The following is a 24196-nucleotide window of genomic DNA, read 5'->3' on the forward strand; positions in this document are numbered from 1 at the left end:
TGCACAGTCTCCCTAGTTTAACCTATAATATCAATATAAGTGCACTGTTCCATACAAGAGAAAAATAAGGCAACCAATGTTCATACTGAGTATACTCAGGAGAGCCCTCAAGCACCCACTTGGGTGACCAGTATCATCATCGGGCTTACTCCTCGCCAGACTGGTGCTGCAATGCCTGGCGGGCAACCCAGCATTCTGGGTGGCACTCAACCGTAGTAAGATTGCTAACAACACGGGTCTGGAAAAACTAAATAAGAAATGGAGAGTGTAGAAAACAAGACAGAATGTTTAAAATTAGCTCTGAACCTACGCCATTATTTTAATGTGATAGAGAAAGGGTTCAGGCCAAGATTAAAAACAGAGATTTAAGAATGTTAACTGGAAATAATGTACCAGAACGTTCTATAATTAGGGAAGGTAGTTAACCTAATCCTACATGGTCAACATGTTTCGCGTCTGAGGTTGGTCACAAAGTGATCCTGTGACGCTTCTTCAGGACCCACAAAAAACAGTCTTTGATTATTGAACTACTTCTCCTATGTGTCAGACATTAATCGGGTGCATTAATAGTCACTTACAGAGTAGAAGACAAAATATGTCTAAGTCAGTTGGTCAGTACAGTCGCCCTGCATATAATCAAAGAGACACACAACAGTTAGTGCCAGTGGACAACGCAGAGAAAAAAAACACACACAATTTCAACAAATAACAGTGGTAGTCACCCTTAATCAGTGAATAATCAATACACACTTATGAAAATAAAGTATGGTGAATCAAACAAAATTGTAAGTGGTTGCGATGCTTACCATCCCTTATTAGAGATTGGGCTCCCTAGGTCTGCGCTAGCATCAACCAAGGAGAATGAACTAAATAAAAATAATAATGGTATGAGGTAATTTAGCATCGCAAGAGATATATGGAGACATGAAGTTGAACAAGTTAGAGTATTGATATCAGAATTGAATCAATAATTATAGTATTGAATGCGTATGTACACACATAAAATAGAACCACCCATATCTGAAGTACTGGAATAGAAAGAAAAGGGGTGTGTGGCCTGCTATATCACCTCACCAACATACCAGAGTGGCTTGCAAAAGGGTGAGCTGCATCTGGACTAGCACAGTGTATGAATCTGAATGCATATTGAAAGACCAGGGGTATTTTTACAGCTGCCCAAGTCAATTATGTCCGACAACCCCCCTACATAAGACTTTTGAATACATTGTAGAAACACCCTGGCCTATTCCACAGAGTGAAAAATCTGAGATTGGCCCTTGTAGAGGACTTTTAGTTTTGACTGTTGGATGATCCCTGCTGGTGCCCCTTGATACTTCAAGCTATCTGTCATTGATTTCAACTCTTCGCAGTGCCATGCTGCGGATAAAGACGTATCCCAAAAAAATCTGAAAGAGTAATTGTCTGGGGTACGGTATGATTTACCCCTTATTGCAATGGACAAAATCCATTCTTTCACATGAAAATTGCTAAAGTTCTCTAAGACAGCTCGTGGGTAGTTGGACTTGGGGGACTGGAATGCTGGAACAAGGTCTGCCTCTGTAATATTGAGGTCCATGTCCTTGACTGCTGTCTCAGGAGCACCATGCTCAACATTTAAATCTGAGACCATTTGGTAAGAGTCTGGCAGTTTTCTTGACCGTTGGAGATCCCAACAAGTCACAAGTTGGAACGGTGAGACCTGTTTTCAACTTCTTGGAGTTTCAACTATAATTTGGTGAGTTCTGAATGAAGTTTTAGAGATGTAGGGCCTCATTATGACCCCGGCGGTCGGTGTTATAGTGGCGGTTGTACCGCCAACAGGCTGGCGGTACATACCGCTATATTATGACATTGGCGGTTTGGCAAAAGCCAAACCGCCAATATACCACACTGACCGCCACGGCCGTAATGACCGCCGGGCTGGAGACTACAGTCTCCAGCCTGGCGGCTGTCACCTGGCCACCCACTGTTATATGACCCCGCCCACCGCCATGGTTTCCGTGGCTTTTTTACTGCCACGAAAACCATGGCAGTAGGCACTATCAGTGCCAGGGAATTCCTTCCTTGGCACTGATAGGCGCCTCCTCCGCCCCCCTTCCCCAGAATCCTCCCTTTCCCACTTCCGACACCCCCGACATACACACACCTACACGCACAGACATATACACGCATACACACACGCATACCTACATTCACCCTTGTATGCATACATCCATGCACACACACATCCACACACACTGACATACATACAAGCACACACGCATTCACACATCACAACATACAAACACACTCACATCCATTTATGCACACACGCATTCCAAACGCACCACACCCGCATGCACGCACACAGAAACATACACACAGCCCCCAGCCCCCTCCCCTGTCGGAGCACCCGACCTACCTGCTTGCAGGGGGTCCTCCGGCATGAGACGGGATGTGCAGCAGCAGCGCCACCATACCGCTGTCAGCCACCATGACCGTCGCCGGAATTCTGCCAGCCTTCTGGTCGCCAAACGGTGACGGTCTTGTGGCGGCTGTCACCGTGGCGGTAGGCGGCATTTACCGCCTCTGTCAGAATGAGGGCCGTAGAGTCTTGGTTGTTCTTAAAATCTTGTAGATCAGACACTCTTTGCTCCAGTTGCGTAACCCGTGAGGTGAGTAGCTGAAGGTTAATGTTGATCTGGCCCTGATTTCAGCCAGTATTTGTTATAGAATTGCTTCAATTGACAGGGATTGTGTCATATGAGGCAGAGACATTTGGTCCGTGGCAGGAAGCTGGGTCTGTAGAAGATTAGGGTCCACGAATGACTGATCTCCGTTCCCATACAGAGTTTCCACTCCTTTTCAAGGAGCTGTATTCTCCATGGGGTTAATGAGAGCTGCTGAAGTTGGACCGGGGCATGAGTCGATGGGGTTCTCCATAGCTTCACCTGTATCTTCGGTTATGATCTGATCAGTCACTAGGTCAACCTCCTCCCTCAGTGATCCCTCAGAACCAGGGACACTAAACATAGGATACATTGGCAGCTTTTTGGGCATAGTAGCAGCGCCAAATGGGGGTGTTCGGGGGATGCTGGCAAGGTTGAAAAGTCAAGATTTGGGGAACAGCTGAAGGACAAGATTTAGAGAGGGTGTTGCGGAGACCTTCACTGAATCGACAGCAAGCTTATTAGCTAAATCCTTTGCTTGTCTATCCTCATCAATGTCAAGACTATCTGGACACAAATCTGATGTTGACACTATTAAGACTGAATTCATTGCATCTGATCTCAGATGCTGCCAGATACAAGGGCCCCTAGCTATTTAGCATTCACTTCCTGCAGCAGTTGTGTCAATCTGCTAGTCTGCCATTGGTCTTCAAAGCTTTTAGTCTCCGGCATCGAGACAGAAGTTGTGTGGGTGTGGTGCTTAGTTCCCCTTGTGGCTTTGCCCAGCCATGAGCTTTTACAGTAATATCCCTTGAGAGTTGCTTCATTGGTCCCTGGAAAGTAAGTTGTGCACTTGTCTGCAGAGTTGAAGAAAACATTACAAGTGACTTGGCACCTTTGTACAGATTGTAGTCGATGCCTTTGACGGTGCTTCAGTGCGTGGCCCGAGAGGTCGGGTATATGTGAGACAGGCTTGAGGACTATGCATGGGTACCCCAGGAGGTCACAAGCCGCACCCGCTGCTACAAAGACAGCCACTGCAATGCATCCAGAGTTCCCAGCACCTGAAGGGGCTCCTAATGGGTCCAAACAGGTGAGCCCTTAGATTTGAGTCACCTTGGTGCCGTGATGCTTAGAAAGCCATAAATACCCGGTGAGCTTTCACTATCTCTTCCTCACTCCACTCAATGCTACTGCCACCTCCACTCAACATAAAGGTTGCCATGCATCATGTCACCCCCACGCCATCTGCTGTACTGGAAAACTGCTATGGCTTGTCCCCCGTACTTCAACTACTGTATCTCTCACCACAATACGAGTGGCTGCTCATGAGGCCATATGGTCATGAAGTCCTGCACGCTTCCACCGCCTTTGAGGTTCCTATGTAGCGTGCTGCAAGGAAGTGTGATTCTTCTGGGAGTATACTCAGTGCAGAGTCAGCGCAGGAATCAAAGCAACCTGGGCACCTGTCCAGAAGGGATTCTCATGCGACTGGCACTACAGGTAGTGCCTTGGGCCTCTGCAACATTGTGACATGGTTGAAACAGAGGAGCAGAAGCATCACAACAGCGGGCTTCACGCATGCGCCATCTTGCCCCTTGTTACATGGAAGCAGTCTCAGCCATGGCGCACAGTGTAAGCTCCACATGCTCATTAAAGTCATCCTCACATTCCCCACTCCATTTGTATTTCACATTCCTTTTCATAAGTTCATTTAAGGCTGATGTTTTACTCAGAAAGTAAGGAGGACATTTGGCAAAGTATCCTGTTAGCCCCAGGAACAACCTTAATTGGTCCTTATTGGTTCTGCATGGTGGTTCTTCGATCATTCGTAGCTAACTTTCTTTAGGTTCTTCCCCTTTTGTGATACATCATGCCCCAGGTACTCAGCACCATCTCAAGCAAACTCTAATCCAATGTTCAGCCTTTCATTAGGTTGCTCCTGAAAGAATGCCAAACTGGGAACACCCTTAAAAACGATGCCTATAATTCTTTGCAACACTGTGGATGCCGAAAGCAAACCAAATGCTAAATGCTCATAGTGATAGGCACCCTCACTGGTGACAAATCAGGTGCGATGTTGAGACTGGTGATGCAGTGTCAAGGATAAGCTGCTGACATTTCTAGTGAGCGGAACACCCCAGCATCTCTTACGGTGACCATCATCTCTGTAATGTTCAGGAGTGGTTGGCGGTCTACCCAATTGTTTTGATTCAGGTCATGCAAGTCGATGCACAGACTTTGATTTGTCTGACTTGTGCGCCAAAACCACTAGAGCCAATCACTCAGAAATTTCTATTTCTTTAATTATGTCTAGTTTTCTTAATATTTCCAATTCACCTTTTAAATCTTTCTTCCATTCCAAGGGCACTTTCCAAACTTTCTGTGCACTTTTATTGCATCTTCCTTCAAGATTATTATATGTCTGAACCCTTCCAACTTCCCATGGGTGTCACTGAATACTTTTTGGGTAATTCTTTATCCACTTTACATCTTTGTTTCCTCATCTCCTGTCTGGTTGACTACTAACACCTGTGGTCTAGATAGTACATTGTGGGGTAAATTGGGGTCTCACACCATGTACAGTTCCCCTTGTTCTTCCCAACCCAACAGGCCTCCATTATTCACTACATACTGCCCCTTCTGTCAAACTGTCATCAAATAACAATTCTGCTTCAAACTTCCCTAGCATCTCTGTACACAAGCCCCGTAGGTAGATACTCGAATGCGTTGTTCTTTCAGCTGAACTTGCGGATTTTCTTTCAACTTCTCCACTTCTGTAAAGGTACAGGACTCTTCTTATATTGAGATATATGTAGAACCTCAACATACCATGATCCTCCCCTTTTGTCCATTTATCCTGACTGGACAATTGACACCCTCCTAGTTTACCCCTCCCTCACCCCCAATTCCACCCATCTCTTCTTGTTCCACCGTCCCCATCTGCTCTCGCTTGTCGCCTTCAAGCAACACATAATCTTCACCGTCTGAATCCTCAGATTCTTTTTGCTTAGACTTAGATGTGCTGACACTACTTTTTGTGACTTTGTGTTGACCTACATCCCCCTGCAAAATGTCCACTTATTGCACTTACAGCATACTTGTGACTCGTTTTAGTATTGCTCTTGTGCATCTTACACCCACGCCTAAAAGTCCTTTTGCGTCCTTTCTTTCTTTAAATGTTTCCCTTTATGATGACCTCGTCGTCTTTTTTATCTTGAACAAGTTTAGCTTTATTCACAGATCTTGTTTAATTTTTGATATGTAGCCAACCTCCTCCGGTCCCTTATTGTGCCCAGAAATTCACCTCTATCAGCACAACTCTGATTGCTGGCTCATCTGACAATTTCCATGCTGGTTCTAGATCAGGATCTTCTGTAGGTAGCAGGTGATCCTGAATCTTTTTAATACTTTCTGTTAAGCGACCTCTTAGAATTTTGTGTCAAATCTATGTAATTGCAAGTTCCTCAACCCAGCGATGCCTGATGGACCCAATGTTTTGATAATATTCATCCACCATTCCAATTACATCCCCACTTCTTCACGAGCACGACAATTGACTACTTGAGTGTTTAAGATGCTGCAGCCTTCGGTGCCATTTACAGAAGTGGCAGCAAATTGTATTATTTTGCAGAAAATTGTATGTTTGAATATTGCCATATCTACAACAGTGTGCTTCAAAAGTATATTACTCTGGAGATTGGTTTTAGTGCTTCAGAAATAGTCTGCACATTTTAAATACATTATGTCTCTTAGACTTCCTCCATAGAGGTAGTCAGACCTGATTACAGATTCAAAAGAACAGTTAATCTCTTTCATGTTACATGATAGTGGTGTTTGGGGACTTTTTTGAGCCCTCATTTGATACAGTGCGAAATGCATTGGAAACAGCCGTGTCTAGCTTGCCTCCAGGAGCCATATTGCAGAAAACATGCACTGATGCTGAAAAAACAGCAGAGGGAATTAATTGTGCGCTGTTTTGCTGCCTGTTTACTAGGGACAGACACCTGGGCTAGGGAGTATCTGTTGTTTATCTGGCACTCGGCTGCTTTGGATAACATTTGTGACCTGCCTTCCAGTGGAGGTAACAACATTAGGGCGTCCTGCCCCTTCCTCCTGATGCAAGTTACAGCTGTCATCTGCAAACCATTGCTGGTGGATCTATACTGTGGGGCTGGACCGGTGCCTTTTGTTTAGCTATTTGTTTTTGCTTACTCTAAGGCACTCTTTTCTGTTTGTGAATTATGGTCTGTTTTGAGGGACTTAAGTTTTTGAAATAAAATTAAACTTTTACCCCTTACAAATTATACATGATATTCAATTTCCAAGTGTTTCCATCTAAGCTGATGATGGGAAACTCGGATGGAACCAAAATGGGGTGCAGTACACACCCCTACTACAAAGGAAAGGATGCAGGTCACAGGCAGGTGGAGTATTCACCTGAGGTTTAACGAGAAAAGCCACAATAACGCTTAGCGTAGGTCAGCACAATGATGTGGGCGATGGCATGGACAAGATTTAAGGGCTCACGGTTCTGCTACCACTCGAAAACTACCAACCCTTTTAGAACGTACAAATAGCTAAATGTTGCTTTTATGATTCAAGCTGCAAAGTGTACGGCAGAATAATCTAGAAGTGGACCTTACTTGATGGAAACCTGAATGCAGACCTTCTCCTTGACGCCAGGTCCCCGTGCATTATATAGATACTCCTGACGCATATCAAGGTTTCCTCATCATACCTACAGAGGGAGAATCTGAAGTGTGATTGGAAGTTATTACGCGCTGGATTACTCTTGCCACTAATATGCAAGTCTTGATTGGTTGCATGAGATCCTAGTCAAATTATTAAATGCAAATTCTTAGAGAGATCCCCCAGTGAAAGATGTGCTCACTCTCATCTTTTTTCACCATCTACAGCAGAGCACGGCGGGACGTTGGTGCTGGTGAGCCAGGATGGGATCCAGAGGCCACCCCTGCATTTTCCCCCAGGGGGACACCTTCTTGCCTTTCTCTCCTGCCTGGAAAATGGACTGTTACCGCGGGGGCAACTTGAACCACCTTTGTGGACGCAACGGGGAAAGGTAAAACTACGTATTAGCATGCTTGAGTCTAAACCTAACACCCATTAATAATTCCTCTCTCTCCCAATATCTGCTTCCTGTACATGCTTTCTACCATCCTTGTGCACCCACATCTTTAATCAAGACTGCACTTCCCCTCTTTTCCTCCGCTCACCAACCACTTCTGTTGTGTACACTCCTGTCCTGGTTCAATCGAACCTATGCAACTACACAAGCCTAAATAATCAGACTTAATGGTTGCTTAAAGAATTGTGCTCCAAGGGACACTCAGACTTATTCGAAATCTAAGGGCCTCATTTAGATATTGGTTGACGGGTTACTCCGTCACAATGATGATGGATGTCCTGTGTGCCGAAATCTAAATTCCAAAGGAAATAAGGAGATTTAAATTTCGGCGACAGGATACCCGGCACCGTTGTTACGGAGTAACCCGTCTGCCAATGTCTAAATCAGGCGCTAAGTGTCAGAGGTACCCACCTTGCTGGGTAGACCAGTTCTCCAGAGGGCTGTTTTATATTTTTTAACCTCCCCACCATCTGTATAACAATTTCTTCTATCTTGTTGACTGCCTTTGTTTTGTTTGGCATTACATTGTCAGTAAAGACACTACACTAAACATGTCATTACCTTATTATCACTTCTACCTCATCTGGTTCTTCCTATTTACTGTTTTCCCACAATCTATCTCTTACCCTTTTCTTATCCTTACGCTAACCCTAAACCTGTCCCTTACCTATACTTATCATAACTTGGATCATTTGAGGTCATGGTAATAACAAGTTAAAGGTTTCGAAGTGAAGGTAAGTGACAAGGTGAAGTTGATTAAGTAAGCCTTAAATGTCATGTACTCAAAATAATGGTACGTTACTTCCCCCCAGCCATCCAGGAAGGACAACCCTAGAAAAGGCACTTAAGATTTAATTACAAATGTAGAAAAATCTAGAAATTTCTATCGAGCTGCAGCTACATTGAGTTCACTTACATCCTTTATCCTCGCTCTACTGTGTACTCTGTTGGACACAGAAAACAGACTGTAGAAGACGGAATCTTATGGAACGTTGGATGAACCCACAAATCCTATTGAATCTTCTGAGATAGTTTGATGGGTCTCACTGCTCTATTTAAAGTAGTTCAGCCCAGGCCTAGGTACTCCAATCTGCCCAATGCTGCAGTAGGACTATCATTCTTATTGCTCTCTCTCCCCTCTGTTTAGCTCTCTCAGGTTTCATCTGTAATAACGCAAAACAGTGACTTTATCAATAGCTGGGTATTACGTTCTTGATATAGCACGCTGTGATATCTTAGGTCAGCGGTCTTGTCATGTCCTTGGTATCCTGACCTAAGATACCACTGCATGACTGGTAAAGTTTGTGGACAAAGGAGTTAGGGGTGGAGAGTTCATGTAGGGAATCTTGTAGATAAGTAGTTCCCAACCTTTTGACTTCTGTGGACCCCCACTTTATCATTACTGGAACTCTAGGACCCCCACTGAATCTTTATTGGAAGCTTGGGACCCCCCACTGAGTCATTACTGAAAGCTGGGGACCTATTCTGTTAATAATATTTAATTTTCTAAGCATTCGCGGACCCCCTGAGGAGGCTTAGCAGACCCCCCAGGGGTCCCCGGACCACAGGTTGGGAACCACAGTTGTAGATAACCTACTACCTTGTGATTGAATGAAGCCTTTTATTTATGGAATAAACTTATTCTTCCAACTCACCTGTCATGGAGTCACTTACAGAGGGAGAACGTCACTTGTTCTTTGACCTAGAGAGGTGTAGCTTTTTTCAAGCTAAATTATATTTATATTATTTGAAGAGCGTACTGAACACAAAGGAGCTGTAACTAAATCACTACAGTGTTTGGGGTCCAGCTGAGACGAGATTACAGAAAAGTAGGTGTGATCATAATGGATAATTGAGGAACTGCCAGACTGCATATTACTAACATTAAACATATTACAAAATGAGGCACAGTGCACTAATATAACAGATTAATTTTTACAATTGTGAAAGTCAGCAATTTTGCATCTGTACCACATTTTCTTGAAGATGTGGAACCAGGGGCATCGCACTGTTTCTTTTAAATGATTGCACGAAAATAAACTGGTGTCCACGTCTGCTCTGGTTGATGTCCAATCTAGTTAATGCCCATTGGCTCTGTCCATGCCGCATCCTTTGCTGCTGTTTTCTGTAGTAATAATTATGGTGGTCCTCATCATATACTTAGATGGACGTTTTGAAATGGCCATATCTTTTCCCAGGTTGACCATATTGAAGGTATCCACTTCCTGTGAAAACTATGCTCTTTGTAAGGAGCCCCTGACCTGCAAACAAACACCTTTCTATGGTTTATGTGTATTTTGCTAGGCTATGTAGTTTTCTGGGCCATTTCAAAGTGAAGCCGTTTACAGATATCCGGAGTTAGGTAAGGGCATGTGTGAGCAAGGATCTAGAGACATACAGGGAAGTGTTTTGATGTGTTGAGCCTATTTTGCTGTAAAAATCATGGACCGTCAAGCTCTATCATTTATTCAAGGGAGAATTGTTCAGCTAGGATCCAGACTGGATCTGATAATCTGCTACTTTTCAAAAGGCAGTGCCTGAACACCATGCAAAGGAGGGCCTTTGCAGATCTTTCTGAAAGCAACAGTGAGGGACTACTCTTTTGAAGAAATTCCTTATTCTTCCACATTGTTTATTCAACTTTACTCCAGCCAATAGATCTCACCTGTGCAAGAGCTGTTGGCTTTGCCAATGTGTTTTTGCCATGTTATACACCAGCGTGGCTGCTGTTCAGCATGGCTAAAAGTTAATGGCCTGGCGGAATGTGGAGTGTGAGTGGCGCAGAATGGAGTGGCTTAAAGTGGATTGTTGTGGAGTGTAATGGGGAAGTGTCATGGAGTAGCGTAAAGTGTCATGGAGTGGCATAGAGTGTCATGGAGTGCAATAGAGTGTTGTAGAGTGGCATATAGTGAAGAAGAGTAGAATGGAGTGTCATAGAGTTTGGAGTGGCATAAAGTGAAGTGGCATAGAATGTCATGGAGTGTTGTGAATGTCATGGAGTGTTGTGAAGGGAGTAGAGTGGAAAGGCATAGAGTGGAGTAGAGTGGTTTAGGGTGGAGTAGATTGGTGTAGACTCGAATGGAGTGGCATAGAGTGGAGAGGCACAGGGTGTTAAATCAATCAATCAATCAATCAGTAAATCTATAGCGTGGCTAATCACCTGTGGGGTCTCAAGGCACTGTTTTGCAGGTGTACTGCTCAAACGAATAGCCAGGTTTTGAGGTCCTTCCTAAACTGCTTCAGTGATGAGGTCTGTCTGAGTTTGAGAGGTAGCGTATTCCATGTTCGGACTGCGAGGTAAGAGAAGGATCTTCCTACTGCTGTGCTTTTCCGGATCTTGGGAATGGCTGCAAGGGCAAGCTGGGAAGAACAGAGTTGTCTGTTGAGTACGTAGAAGGTGAGGCGGTGGTTGAGGTAGGCCAGGTGTTGTAGTGTGGAGTAAAGTGGCATGGAGTGGCATAGAGAGAGTTGCATACAGTGGAGTTGAGTGTTGTGGAGTGCCATAGAGTGTTGGAGTGGATTGTCGTAGATAAGAGTGGCGTGGTGTAGAGTGTTGTAAAGTGGCATAAAGAGAGATGCGTAGAATCGAGTAGAGTGTTGTAGAGTAGACTGGCATAGAGTGAAGTACAGTGCCATGGAATGGAGTGACATAGAGTGGAGCTGAGTGTCATAAAGTGTAGAGGCATAGAGAGGAGTGTCGTAGAGTGGAGCGCCATTGAGTGAAGTGTTATTGAGTGGAGTGTCATTGAGAGGAATGTCGAAGAGTGGAATGGCATAGGTGGAATGGAGTGTTATAGAGTGGAGTTGCATAGACTAGTGTGGTGTAGAGTGGAGTAGTTGGGCAGAGTGGAGTAGTACTTCATAGTGTAGAGTGGAGTGAAGTGGCGAGGATTAGCATTGAGGGAGTTGCTTAGAGTTTTGTGGAGTAGAGTAGAGTGTCATAGATTGGAGGGCATATCACGTCGTAGAGTGGAGTGGTATACAGTGGCGTAGCATATAGCGGCATAGAGTGGAGTAAAGTGTTGTAGAGTGGAGTGGCGTAGCTGAGAGTGGAGGAAAGTGTCATAGAGTGTCATGCCATAGAGTGATGTGGCACAGAATCGAGAGGTGTAGAGTGGAGGGACCTTTAGTAAAGTATAGTGGAGTGGCGTGGCATAGAGTGGAATACAGTGGAGTGGTGTGTCGTAGAATAGAGTGCAGTAGTGTCTTATGGAGTGGAGTAGAGTGGGGTGGCATAGCAAGTCTTGCGGAGAGAGAGTTGAGTGGCATGTCGTATACAGTGGAGTGGCATGTCATAGATTGACGTAGAGTGGATTGGAGTGTTATGGAATGGAGTGGCGCGTTGTAAAGTTGATATAGAATGGTATAGAGTTTCATACAGTAGTGTAGATTGGAGAGCATAGAGTGTTGTTTAGTGGATTGGTATGGAGTGGAGTGGCGTAATGTGGAATATGCATGGTGTGTTGCCACACTGAGATTACAGAGAACACATTTTCTAATGAAACAACCATTACATTTGCACAGACATACAGTTTTACTTATAAAAGTATACAGCACACAAATGATAACGTGTGAAAATGTTATCACCTACTATACTGAATTGTTTTGATCGTATTGAAATATTTGTTTCCACTACACTTCAGAATTACAATAAGATGTACTTCATTTGTGCTTTCTTAATTGTGATATATTATGAAATACATGTATGGTTTCTTTACAGACATTTAAAATGTGTTTTCTGCAAGAAAAAAAACCTTTGTTTTCACAGCAAGGTTGTCAGTAATCACTGAGCTCCTTTGGAAGACAGACCCTGACATCTGTCTCTGAATGCACAGCAAAGGTGAAAAGATAAGAACAATATTTAAAGGCTTGTTTACAGAAAGCAAGCACTCGTGGAAGAATACGGTAACTAGGGTACGCTCAGCAGAGGGATGAACTCAAGTTAGACAGCCTAAAAACAATATGGCCAGCAGGTAGAAAGCAAGTTAATCGGAGTTACAAACCACAAAGCCTGTGGTAAGCAGTGAGTGAAATGCATTCCCACAGAAGCTTTCCGAATATCTCCAAGATGTTGTTAGCAAACCTGACAGCTGCACTGTCTGGAGGTTTTGACCTAAAAAGGAGTCTGTTTGCACATGTCTCTGAATGCAACAGTGGTGCTCTGCTCTTGAAACGAAGCCATTAGACTAATGTAGTGGGGGTAAATAAACACATAAGCTCTTTGCCTATCAGGTCAAATGGCTCATGGTTCCACAAGAGTGCAGTGAGTACACTGTGGGGAAATATGTTGCCATACAACATCCCTGAAATGTGGGGATGATGTATTGTTTTCCAGGAGAAAAGGACAAACAGCATTATGATACATGCCGCATCATCGCTGAATTGGCAGCATTTGTGGGTGGGGGTGTCACTTTTTTAAAACAATAGCACTGGGATCTCCAACATAGTCAAAGCATCCTGTGTTATTGTTGCTCTCCACAAAATCATGGCCTTGCGGACAGGATGTGGGATCCTAAAAATTGATGACCTTGTTTCTTGGTGTAACTCACCACAAAGTGGTGTTGATCATCAGTAACTTTTTTCAGAATGTCAGCATATTGTGGCATTCCCACAAACATAGGACATTGTGACATGGCCTTCCACTAAATTATGCTTTTGTGTGGTTTTGAGGCTTCCCAGAAAATGACGCCTTTGGCTGGTAGCATGCTCTTCTGCAAAACTGTGGCATACCAAAACACATCTCAGTTTTGCCCAATGATAGAGTATACCTCACAAAAAGGTTGCCGCTGTTTCTGGTGTGACTTTCCACAACATGGTTGCATCTGTAAAATGTGTGAATCCTTAAAATGGTGATTCAACTATGTGGTATACTGAACTGCTGTTTAAATGATAACTCTGACCTACTAAATCTTTGCTCAAGGGAATCTGTTGATCTTTGCCCTCTCCTCAGTGTCACCCCCAAATGTTTTGCCTTCACCCCTACTGTTTTCTGAATTTCATTTTGGTTGGCTTTAGGACTCTGTACACTTTACCACTGCAAAGCAGTGTTGATGTGCTTGAGCCCTCTCCTTTAAACATGGTAAAATTGGCTTACACCTAGTTGGCATGTTTAATTTACCTATAAGTTCTTGGTGAAGTGGCATTACATGTACACATACTCAGAGCCTATAAATTAAATTATGTTTGTGGGCCTGCATAAGTTCTTGGTGAAGTGGCATTACATGTACACATACTCAGAGCCTATAAATTAAATTATGTTTGTGGGCCTGCAGCACCTATTGTGCCGCCCAACCTATGTAGCCCCTTGTAACATGTCTCAGATCTGGCACTGTAGCCTGTGCGCAACTGCCAATTTGACCTGGCAAAATAAACCTTTTGACAAGCCTAAACCTTCCATCTTAATACACCTGTCATCCCTAAGGTACACACTAAATAGTCCATAGGGCAGGGTGCAATGTATTTGGGTGGTAGTGAAAAACGTACAAATTCATTTTACACTACTGTGAAGCCTGCCTCACCCATGGGAAAATATTTAATAAGTGAGAACTTTTCCTTGGGAACAGGTAGAAATATCATGTCTGGTGTCTAAGGAATTGTAATTTAAAACCTTCATTTATGGTAAAGTTGTATTTTAAGTCACAATTCTGACAATGATACATTTAGAAAGTTGGCATTTTCTTGCCCTAATCATGTGGTACTGGCGGCCTTTTTCTAGGGTCAGATGACTAGGTGTAGGTGGCAGTTGGCCTTTGTGTATTTCTCCCAGACAGTAACACGAAAGGGGATGGGGCGCTGGCAGAATTGACTTTCTTGTCAATATGGGAGGGGTGAAGCTGTCACCTACCACACTTGCACTTCAAAGGGCCTGCTGCAGCGCACTCACAAAGGACTTCACACTAGCCTATAGTCACCCCATGTGCTTCAGAGCCAGGACAGGGGAAGGAAGGACATTCCAGAACCAGATGTGGAGAGAAGCTTAGAAGTTTCTCTTGTTTCAAAGCTGGCACCAAGTATAAACATTGGACTCTCAAACCAACTCTTCAGTACACTTCTGGACCTGTGGATACTACAGAAGAAAGACTGTCCTGCTGCCAGAGGACTGGCCTGCTGACTGAGAAAGAAGATTAGACCTGTTCCCTTTATCCCTGGGTGCCTAAAGTGACTCAAAGAAGCAGCTGAGTGACCTCATGTTCAGAGTAACAGGGACATAAAAAGCTCCAGAGGCCCGACTGACCTGATACAACTGAACCTGCATTGACCTGCAATTGAACCTGCCTGAGCCCTGCTGACATCTGCAAAAGTGAGTCCCTGACCCGCAGGAGGTGCCTCCCCAGGTCATGGGCCTTTAGTTGGCATCAGAGTGCACTCGTCTGAACTCAAAGGAGAAATCCTAAAGTTTTGGGCTGTTCACAACTGCAAATAGGACCGTTCGCACCAAGATCTCGCCACCTGCAACAAATGCCAATACGAAGCTCCAGCAGATCTGACTCTTTACACTTCAGCAATTACCAGCGACAATCAGCAAATGTGAGATCCTTAATTCGCACTACAGCAATGACAGCCCACAGTGACCACCAACACTCCACCCTTGACCGCCTGCAATGCTAGGCAGGATCTTCGCACTACAGTGACGACTGTCCACAACGTCTTGCCTGCAATTCACATTTCAGCATCAAGCATCTGCAACACTCCCTGGCTCCTCACAGCATCCTCCACTGCAAACTGCACCCTTTGCGGCAACTTTGAGAAGGTATCTTTTCAGCAGGACTAAGCTGGTCCCTGTATCCGGCCAGCACACCTCTGGTTCTACTGATTGGATTTTTGCCATTTTTGTACTAAATAGGTTATTCAAATGTACTATATTTTTCTAAATTGGTGTGGGTTTTTTCTTGTTATGTGTTTTCACTTTATTTCTGTTTGTGTGCTGCATAAATACTTTACATGTTGCCTATATGTTAAACCTGGCTGCGTTTTATCCAAGCTACTGGAGGGTTAAACACAGGTTAATTTAGTTACTTTTTGTGGTTCATCCTGACAAGGATTGTTGCTTTGCTTGAGGAGGGCTCACACCCCCCTGAACCAACAACCCAGTTTCTCACAGAGTCAATCTGCTCTCTTTCCAACTATCTGTTGGGAGAACTATACCTCGGTCCCACCCAGAACTATTAGTGTGAAGTGCTAAATTGTGTGGGGAAGGGTCTGGTAAAAGCTGAAAGCTCTTTGGACTCAGATTTTTCTACACACCTGGTTTAAATTTTGGAGTGCTAAATTGTGGGGAGCAATACTCTCTGAACCAGTGACTTCCCAAGATCTTGGAAAAATATGTTCCATTGAACAATGCATATAAACACAGCACTAGACATGGGCAAAGTTGTTTTTGTTTTCTATTTGTGAAATACAAAGGAGGTCACCTTTTTTGGCAACCATCTGTCAGAAAACAAATAACTGTAACTGTAGGAGGCTGGTCTGGTGTGTGTTGGGTACCCATGGTACTTACTCCTTATACTAGGTCCAGGTATCCCTTATTAGTGTAGTGTTGTCAGTGTCTAGAAGCCAGGCTCTCTAGGGGTAGCTGTGGATGAGCAGACAAGGCTTATCTAGTGACATGCAAAGCTCATGCAATACCACTGTAGTCACACAGTACTCACAAACATAAAAGAAAACACTCAGTGTTACAAAAATAAAGGCACTTTAATTTGGCGACACAAATACCAAAAATACCACAGAGGCTTTACTCCCTTAGGAGGTAAGTAATATACAAACTATAGACACTAGTATGCAGAAATAGGTGTAAAAACAGTTTGAAAACAGTGCAATTTCTGAAAATCACAATAGAGAGAAATAGGCCTAGGGGGAGCACAAACCATATACTAAAAAAGTAGAATGGGAAAGTCAGCCCCCCTCCTAGGTAAGTGTAGTGTGTAGAGGTGAGCTGGGGGTACTAAGGAAGCCCTAAGGTAAGTACCACAACTCACCCCAGCGACCAGGAAAGCAGGTGTAAATCACAGCAAGTTTCCCAGAACACACACACAGAAGAGAAGAGGAATTATGCAAAACCCAGAAGAGACTGCAAGACACGAACAGTGGATTCTTGGACAAGATGATCTGTGGAAGAGGTGGACCAAGTCCAGGAAGAACAGCAGAGTCCAGGAAGGGGAGGAGCCCCAACCCACCAGACTGAAGGTGCAAGAGGTGAGTCAACAGCGAAGGAGAGTCAGCACTGCACCCAAGAAGACAGTCAAGCTCCTGGAGAATGCAAGTGATGTCCCACGCCAGAAGGAGGATTGCAGTCGAGTTTGCGTCTTTGGATTCCTCCAACAAGCCTTGGTACACGCAAAACTCGCTGTTAGCGGAAAGTGGAGCTGCCGGGCACCAGGAAGGACCAGGGAGACTCTACTCAGGAGAGTGAGTCAGAGGGGCCCACAGCAACACAGAGAGCTCACAGAAACCCAGGTAGCACCCACAGGAGTCCCACAGGACGGGGACACAAAGGTCGAGGAAGAGGCCCACGCAGCACTACGACAAAGGCTCACACGCCAGCGGAGAACCACTCAGGAAGCTGTGCGTCGCAGGATGGAGTGCTGGGGGCTGCAGCTTCAAGATGCCTGGAGATCTTGTGAAAGGGATGCCAAAAAGCCTTGGCAAGTGCAAAGGACGCAGTGCACAGGGATACTGTCCTGCGTTGGCAGGCAAGGGCTTACCTTCCCCTAAGTTGGACAGCTGGAAATGAGGACCGTCAGACCACTTCAGTCCACCACCCATGATACAGGATCCACCACAACTCAGCAGGAGAGGGGATCCATGCAGCCAGTCGTCGATGCAGTTGGTGCCTGCAGAAGCAGGGGAGTGACTCCTTCACCCCAAGGAAGATTCAGTCTTTCTTCTGATGCAGGCTGAAGACGGGCTGTCGCCAGAGAATTCACTACTGGGGAAATGTTGCAGTTGCTGGAAGGAGCCGTGGATACAATGTTGCAGAAGGCGTCTTGCTTGTTTGTTGCAGCTTGCCAGGTCCTGGAGCATCCAGATGCAGTTTCTTCGGTCAGAAGTCAAAGTGGAGGGTGCAGAGGATTCCTGCTGGAGTCTTGCAATCCGAGTCTGAGGAACCACCCAAGAGAGAGACCCTAAATAGCTCTGAAAGGGGGATTGGTCACCTAGTTGGGTGACCACCTATCAGGAGGGGGCTCTGACGTCACATGCTGGCACTGGCCTCTCAGATGCCCCCCAGATTTCCCTGCCAGCCTTCAATCCAAGATGGCAAAACCCAGGGACCCTCTGGAGGAGCACTGAGCACCAACCATGGGGTGGTGATGGACAGGGGAGTGGTTACTCCTCTTTCCTTTGTACAGCTTTGCACCAGAGCAGGGGCTGGGGGTCCCTGAACTAGTGTAGACTGGTTTATGTAAGAAGGGCCTTTCAAAGCATTTAACCCCTCCCGAGCCTGTAACACCTATTTACAAAGGGAGAGGGTGTAACACCCCTCTCCCAAAGGAAATCCTTTGTTCTCCCTTCTTGGGCTTGAGCTTCTCGAGCAACAGGAGGGCAGAAACCTGTCTGGGAAGTGGCAGCAGCTTGGGCTACATTGAAAACCTCAGAAGGCTGTAATGGCAATACTGGGGGTACTATAAGGAGCCCCCAGAGTGCATGGGATCACAAAACCAATGCTTGCAAAAGCATAGTGGTATGATTCCAACGTGTTTGATACCAAACATGCCTATGTTCGGAGTTACCATTATGTAGCTGGACGTAGGTATTGACCTATGTCCAGTACACGCATAAAATGGTGTCCCCGCACTCACGAAGTCCAGAAAAATGGGTCTGGAGTTCATGGGGCACCTCTGCTAGTGCAGGGGTGCCCTCACACACAGGTACTTTGCACCCTGCGCTCTGGGCTGGAAGGCCTGCCATAGGGGTGACTTATAAGTGACCTGATGCAGTGAAAAGTGACAGTGAAAGGGTGCTTGCACCTTTTCATGCAGACTGCAATGGCAGTACTGCAGAACCCTTTTCTTGGGCTCACCTATGGGTGGCAAAATATATGCTGCAGCACATAGGCATCCCCTGGAATCCCAATGCCCTGGATACCTAGGTACCATACTAGGGACTTATAATGGGGCACCAATGTGCCAATTGTGGATGAAATACAGAGTTTTGGGAGAGAGAGCATAATCACTGGGGTCCTGGTTAGCAGGATCCCAGTGAACACAGTCAAACACACTAACATCAGGCAGAAAAACGGGGTAACCATGTCAAGAAAGAGGGAACTTTCTTACAGTAACAAAAACAGTGGATCATCCAAAACCTTTTTTTTAAAAGAAACCTTTGAGAAAATTGTGGATACTGCAACCATTGTCTGTATCCAATTTGTATAAGTTAGTTAATATAAAACTCAAGTCTTACTAACAGATGTCCAAGATATTACAATGTGTTACTTTGCAAATACATTTTATGAAATCCAAAATAATTACCTCAGTCACATTGTTTAGGTACACAAATGTATTATATATTCTCATCCAACCATGTAGTCAAGGTGAAGTTATGCGGCCGGTACGAGTGAAATGCAGAAAAAGTGATAGAATGGTAAGGCGCGTAACAATATGTACAAGTGGCAAGTGAACAATATGTACAAATAGTCAAATAATTGACTAATAGGGTACAACCAAATAATGGTTATTAGGAGACAAAAATCCACTTGTTAAACTGTCAGTGTTTCGCCCCTGAAGCGATGACGCCATGGGTCTTCATCAGAACAGGGAAAAGTTAAGGGGTGTCTGATGATAACAGCAATAAATATATAGGTCGAAGGAATTAGTCTGTATGAAGGCAACTGTTTTTGACTAAAACTTAGTGTTTATGGCAACAGAGCAAACTTACTCATAAGTTGAGTTAACTGAGTAGTTACTGTCAGAATCTAGGAGCAACTTACTACAACATTGTTAGCTCCACTATCCTGTCATTGCAATACTTAATTCATGAGCCGTCGACGTGCTGGTTGACCATACACTCAGGGACCCACTCTGATTCTTTGACAAGCACCAAATCAGAAATGCTGACACAGATATCTTTCCCAATGTTTCTGACTAACTGCCCTTCAGCCATTCTGATTGTTTACTTGGTACCACAATGCTGATATTTTAATATTGTACTGTAGGACAATTGAGTGTATAACGCTGACTACAATTATAATTTCAAAGTAACTACGTAGACAAATACAGCTTTACTATTCTTAACATCTGCGTAACTTGGCAATACAAATATCCTCAAAGTAAGTAGAAGTGGATTTAGGGACAGTAAATCTACACTTACCTATGTATACTTACCTTGATGACATAGTGGTATTTAACATTCTGCACATGATGTTCTGGCAAGATGATATTTTTTCAATCGATGTTGTGACATACATCCGCAGTCTGTACATGGGCAACTTTCCATGACTGGATCAAGACACTGTCCTTCATTTTTAGACCACCTCTGGAGCTGATTTTGTTGTTTTCTCAAATTAAAACTAATCTGCACGTATACTAAGAAGAGGCGCAGATTCTTTTCTGTCTCCATTTCGGCCACCCCTACTCAGCACATAAAAACTCTGGCGGGCTTAGGATGGGTAGGTCATGAACTTCACTACAAAATCCGTTGTGTCAATTGTAGAGATTCTAGTATGGTTTAGTTGGGAAAGAAAGTTAATTGTCGCTAAAATGATTTAGTTGGGGTACGGTGACAACTATTCTACAGGTTCACAAAGAGGAGTGTCATCACGGGTATGTGACACAGGGTTAAAGGGGCATGGACCTAGTAAAGTGGGACATCTGCTAAAAGGAACAGGACATCCCCTGGCAGAACCATATCGCTAGTTGTCACCCTGATGTGATGTCATTTAATATAAGATATGTTTCCCTCTACTTATGACACTCTTAGGAAGCTTCTGAGTTGTGGGTTGTGAATTCTAAATCTAGCATTGTCTATTGGTGTAGGGCAAGGTCTTCCCAAAGCTTCGCAAGAGGAACAGCACCAACAAATCAGTGGATATGGAGGAAATGTTCGATGAAGGGATTGCCACAGATTACGTCTTCAGGATCATCTATGCTGGTCACAAGCATAATAACAGTAAGTGCTCTAAAGTAAATTAGAGAGCTGGCAACTAAGCATATTATTAATGTTATATAATGATCTAACTATATTACTGAAGGTCTTGATGGTAGTGACTTTTACTCCTCACCCAACAATTTTCATGCTTTATTAAATTTATTTTTTTGACTATTTATGTATAGAAGCAAGACTATGGAGAACAGCATGTGGTCAAGTATTTGAAAAAGTTGAAAGTCAAGTTGGTTAGCTCCCAAGGGTAGGGCTCCCGAATTGCTCATGAACACTGTGAGCATTTCTAATTCTGCAGATGATTTTTATCCTGGTGGCAGGAGCCCATCATAGATGACAGTGTATGGAAGAAGGACTCAGATACCTAAGATGTGGCTATCTCCCTCCAGTATGTCATCTACTTCAAGAGAGAGTTTGAAAACTGGCTGCTTCCGAATTTCTGCATCCTGGGGAGATGTGGATGCCGGGCTTAGCACACACCTCTTTTGAGCTTTCATGCGGGGATATGGTACTACAAATTGACAAGTGTTTGTAGCAGAATTGCATCAGGACCACGCTGGCTTCTGATAGGCTGTTTGTGTCATCTCCTTCATGAGTGAGTTTTTCCACTGTGACCAGTGCCAGGCCTTGTCGAATCCTGATCCCTGTGAAGTGGCTTCTGATAGTCTTAGCCAGTTGTGGGATAAAGCCTGTATGGAAGAGGCGATCGCTCCTATGTTTACCTCTTCTGGTGATCTACAGTTAGAGTTTCTGAATTTTCAAAGACGATGGCTTTGCTTATAACCAGCATCCTGGCATATGTTGACTGAAATTCTGATGGTATTTTATTTTCTGGCTCATGGTTCCTCATGTCGCCTGAGAAAGCACTCTAAAAATATGTTTTACCTCAGTACACATACTTTTATGGCCTTTCTATGCATCAGGCACACTGTTTTAGATGTTCACTGCGTCTACAGTGCGCAAAACATCCTTTTTGCATCCAATGTTTCGGTGGGCATACAATTTCTGACCGGCATCCTCGTATATTTGATGCTGCAGAGGGATAATCATGCTGGCAGAGGTGGTAGACCTTGGAGTATTTTATTGTTTTATGAGCTTCAATTCAATTTTTTTTTCAAAACTACATATTAAATGCGCCGTTTGATGCTTTTCTAACACTTCTTGTGGAGACCCCATCTTGATAATGGCTGACTCCCCGGCCCCCTCTGATACAGTGATGCTGTTCTAACCTACATGGTGGAAGCAACTCAACAGAGTGGCCAACTTTCCCAACAGAGACCTTAAAACTATAGAGAAAGACATTCATGTACAGAGATGACATTTGTGCCCTTGATTCAGAGTTTGTCGGAATCCAGGTGCTTCTTATTGCGTCTAAAAAATAATGCTATCCTAGGGTATGTTATTATTCTGGTGCAATAAATAAGACCTAGTATGAGTTTTTTTTAATAACATGCAGATTTTGGTAATAACAGCACCAAACTCCGCAAGTACCGTAAATACCATAGAGTTTTCCCTTGTTAAATTCTAACAGGTTTGACCTGCTAACATTTAATGAAGATTGAGATATTTAACATACCTGGGGCCGTATCACACATATGCCCTGGGGATGCAACGGGCGCTTGCACCGTCTTTTAGCGCCCCAAGGCACTTTGGTATTGCACAAGGTGTTGCAGATGCTTATGCAGCCCTTTTTGTAATACTAATAGCGCTGTTGCACAGACAAAGCCAGCGCTAACATTAGAGGGCGTTCCCCCATTTCATAGGGGAGTGGCTCCATGCAAGTTGGTGAATCACTTTGTCTTTGCGCCCGTGATAGAGCGTTCCGTCCTAATAAATTACCTGTATCTGGACGCTCTTGGGTCGATGAATCTTTTGACCAAGTGGGGCTCTCTTCACCCGAGAGTAATCAATTTAATCAAATCAATAATCAATAACGAACATAAGCAATGCCCTGGTCAACATAACACATAACACTTCACAATTAATCCAGAAAAAATTTCGGCGAACCATGACCTTTCGGCCATAAATAACCACACCAGTTTATTCAAAGTTAATGCATTTATTTCCCTATATTAACAAAGCTAGCACGATATAAATGTGTCTCAACACCAAATGATATATGTAAATGAACATTAATAGCTGTCCATAACGGCGAAAAAGATGCAATCTATGCAGCATTTGAATAACAATGCATTCGATAATAGCAACGCAAACCACTAAAACTATAATCTGTAATGGGCTAATTGCATACATTAGTCAGCATAACAAGGTCTCAAATGGCATCGTGCATCGTGCAACAAATGAATCCTCATCTAACCTCAAATTAGCATCTGCATGTGGGACTTCATGCAAAAACAATTTAGCAACATTAATTTGGAAAACTCCTAACTAGGGCTCTTATCAAAAATCAGCAGTTGGTTACCTAAAAAGAAACACAATGCAATTGTACATTTTCCTTTCATATTTACCAAATTCAATCAGCATTCAAGGAGGTCTTCGTCTCACAGGTACCGGTTTCGATCAGCATGGGACGGGGGCAAAGGGGCAGGGTGGACGGGGCAATTGCCTCACAGCGGCAAGATAAAAGGACAAAACTACTACTTCATGCAAAGGGGCAAATCAAAGTTAAAGTCTCTAGGGCGAGAATTACTTAAAGTCTCTTTCTCTCGATTAGAGAAAGCATCAAAGTCTCATCGAACATCAATTGGCATCGTAGAAGATGGCAAAATGACGAGGTCGGCAAGATGGGCCATAATGGCCGCAATGTCCTGCAAATGGCGGGTAATGGCAAATGTCTAATGTCCGATGGGAAAATGTCCGATGGGTAATGGCCGTAATGGCTGTAATGGCAAAATGGCTGCTTTCTTCTTGTGCACCAGGTTTAAATAAACAACAGTTCAAATCCAGCAGGGTCTTCCATTGGAGGGTTCATAGGTTGGCTTCAAATTGTCCAATCAAAAACAACAATTCACAAGCTTCTACCTAGGCATACATTATCCTTGGAGTCGGGAACGTAAGTTGCAACATATTTTACCAATTAACTCACTTTCAGAGCTTCCATTGTCTGCACCTGCAGATTGACCTTGGAGCAAAGAAGAAGATGCCAGGCTGGCACGAAACCTTAAAGATAAGCATGTGAACCGATCTCACTGGAAAAGTACAGCTTCAAGCAAGAATACACGTTTATTAGCACATTAGAAAAACACGAGCATCTAAACCGTGAGACAAGGCAACTAGGCCGAAGCCTCCACTAAAGTTATGCTAAGTTAAAACATTTCAAACAAGCAAATCATGGCACACGTTTACG

The 24196-nt window shown here is 44.0% G+C and overlaps 1 protein-coding gene across 2 annotated transcripts in view; it reads left to right on the forward strand.

The window, feature by feature from the left end:
* SGSM2 (small G protein signaling modulator 2) overlaps nt 1–24196 on the forward strand; it is a 761725-nt gene that overhangs the window by 550306 nt on the left and 187223 nt on the right. For both annotated transcript variants that reach the window (XM_069227030.1, XM_069227029.1), the window contains exons 10-11: nt 7568–7731; nt 20766–20898. In XM_069227030.1, the coding sequence (XP_069083131.1) occupies nt 7568–7731; nt 20766–20898 (297 nt within the window). The remainder of the gene's footprint in view (nt 1–7567; nt 7732–20765; nt 20899–24196) is intronic.

This window comes from Pleurodeles waltl, chromosome 3_2 (assembly GCF_031143425.1).
Source record: "Pleurodeles waltl isolate 20211129_DDA chromosome 3_2, aPleWal1.hap1.20221129, whole genome shotgun sequence".
NCBI lineage: Eukaryota > Metazoa > Chordata > Amphibia > Caudata > Salamandridae > Pleurodeles > Pleurodeles waltl.